General features: G+C 58.9%; 1 protein-coding gene across 3 annotated transcripts in view; it reads left to right on the top strand.

Moving 5' to 3' along the window:
* The window catches only part of PLA2G2E (phospholipase A2 group IIE), a 5,608-nt gene that overhangs the window by 424 nt on the left and 2,923 nt on the right, over positions 1–2,261 (top strand). Inside the window, exons 1-2 of one of the 3 annotated variants that reach the window (XM_023529122.1) lie at positions 168–371; positions 938–1,017. In XM_023529122.1, coding sequence (XP_023384890.1) covers positions 978–1,017 — 40 coding nt within the window. In that variant the 5' untranslated portion in view covers positions 168–371; positions 938–977. Of the gene's footprint in view, positions 1–167; positions 372–469; positions 678–937; positions 1,018–2,261 lie in introns of those variants that run through there. The other 2 variants (XM_023529119.1, XM_023529120.1) reach the window with 2 other exon arrangements.

The following is a 2,261-nucleotide window of genomic DNA, read 5'->3' as shown; positions in this document are numbered from 1 at the left end:
AGCAATCAGCGGATGAGTCACTGTGAGTCCGTGACCAGTGCGACTTTAAAATTTCTGACCACAACAGACCCGGGCCCTCTCCTCCATGCCTTTGACAGTGAGGACAGCAGCTCTCCCTGGGGGACGAGCTGGACCAGGGGGGCTTCTGTCTCCCTGGCCCAGCCCCTAAGGTGACATCAAGGAGAGGGAAGTTTCCTGTCCATGCTGGAATGTGGGTTTTCCAGCTGACTCAGAGCCTGTTTCTCCAGCAGCCACACTACCCCACGGCTCAAGAATTTGGGGAGACAGAATTCACATCTGGGGTCATTTTTGCAGCTTGTCAAACAAGTAGGAGTCTGCCCAGGAAAGAACAATAAAGAAAAGTCCCTAAGGTCACCCTTCGACCCCTGGTGTTTTGCCGATGGTCAAGCTTCTCTCAGTGTTCTCCCTCTGGGTGACACAGAGGCTGGGGGGTGAGGCAAGGGGTGGGAGCAGCCAGCGGCGGGGGAACAGGACGGACTTGGTACTTGGCACTCCCAGGCCACGTGAACTTAAGTTTCTCAGCCTTCCTGGGCCTCAGTCACTGCATCAGTAAAATGGGGGTAAGAAAAAGGTACCGAGAAGGAAAAGCGCCCAGCACGGCTGCCTCTGGCTCAGACCTCGGTCCGAAGGAGCTGGTACGGTGATTTCTGAAAAGGGTAGGTGATGGGGGGCGGGGTGGGGGGCGGCAGTGAGAACAAAGAGCCATGGATTGCCCCCCTCCCCAAGCTGCCTGGAAGCAGAGCCCCAGGCCGGCCCCTCCCCTGGGAACTTGGCCAAAGTGTCAGACCTGGAAGTATCATTGCGTCACTGAGCATTAAGGGGTTAATGATGGGGAGTGGACAGGGCCCCTGTATTTAACGAATCGAGGAGGTGCCCTGAGGTCAGAGGTGCCTCTGCTCTCTCCCTTCTCCTGCAGCCCGGCTCCTGTACCCCTGCTCACCTCTCCTGTCCCCAGGATGCAGCCTCCCCCTCTTCTGACCTTCCTTTGCCTCCTGGGTAAGTGACCTTTGTGACTTTCACCCTTCCTCCTTTCCAGCTGGGAACCTGAGCTCCCTGGAGGCCCCTGAGTCTGGCCCTGGGGAGGATGTGGTGGGTCACCCTGAGGTCAGTTCTGCTTGAGCCAGCAGTGACCATTGGAGAGGGGGAAGAGGGAGGAAGGACGCAGTCTAGGTAGGCCGGGGGACATGGGAAAGGGGCTGGCAGGGACCCCAGACAGCACACACGAGGGCTCCTGCCACGATGCTTCACCTCCGCCCCAGCTCCCATTTCTGGAGGGATTTGGAGGGATTCTGGGAAGTCCAAGTGGTCAAGAAGTCTAGCCAGTGGCATCTGATGAGACTCAGCGGGGACAGGGTGCTTCTGGGGGTCGGGGCTGACCCCGGGGGAGGCATCGGGGATCTTTAGGAGCCATTTGGGGAGCAGTGGGGGGCATTCTGGGAGGTGATAGAGGAGAGGGGGAGGGGCGCTGGGTGCCCGGACAAGATGGCGGTGAGGACGGGGGGGATCCAGGCGCCAGGGATGTCACAGAGACATTATTAGTCAGCATTGCTGCCAGCAGCGAGGTGCTTGGGTGGGTGAGGTTAGCTGGACAATCCGAGAGATGTCTGCACTCAGATTGGAGGGGACCTCAGGAGACTCTCAGAGATCTGATGGCCTCTGCCCTCCCTCTCTGCAGTGGCCCTGGCTTGGGGGAACCTGGTCCAGTTTGGGGTGATGATTGAGAAGATGACGGGTAAGCCGGCACTGCAGTACAATGACTATGGCTGCTACTGTGGCATCGGTGGCTCCCACTGGCCAGTGGACCAGACGGACTGGTGAGCGGGCAGCGCAGCTCGGGGACCTCCCTGGGGGATGGAGGAGCTGGGAGAGTATCTGGGAGGAGGGAGGAGCGGGGGACATCTAGAAATTGGGGGCTAACGTCTCCTTGAAGCCTCTTTGAGCCCTGGACCCCTGGGCTCCAGTCCCTGGTGACACTTCCAGGTGCTGCCATGCCCATGACTGCTGCTATGAGCGTCTGGAGAAGCTGGGCTGTGAACCCAAACTGGAAAGGTATCTTTTCTCTGTCAGCAGGAGTGACATCTTCTGTGGTAAGTAAACAGGCCTAGAGTGCCCCAGGCACTGGGGATGAGGGGGTGGGGGGGGGTGGATAACTTCAGATAGGGACCTATGCAGATGATGACTCCTGAGCCTGAGGCCAGACCATAGGCTGGAGGGATGGGGTCTTTCATCACCACAGAATT

Source organism: Pteropus vampyrus, unplaced genomic scaffold (assembly GCF_000151845.1).
Source record: "Pteropus vampyrus isolate Shadow unplaced genomic scaffold, Pvam_2.0 Scaffold36, whole genome shotgun sequence".
NCBI lineage: Eukaryota > Metazoa > Chordata > Mammalia > Chiroptera > Pteropodidae > Pteropus > Pteropus vampyrus.
Note: the sequence above shows the minus strand (reverse complement) of the source record. Positions and strands in the feature narration are given on the sequence as shown.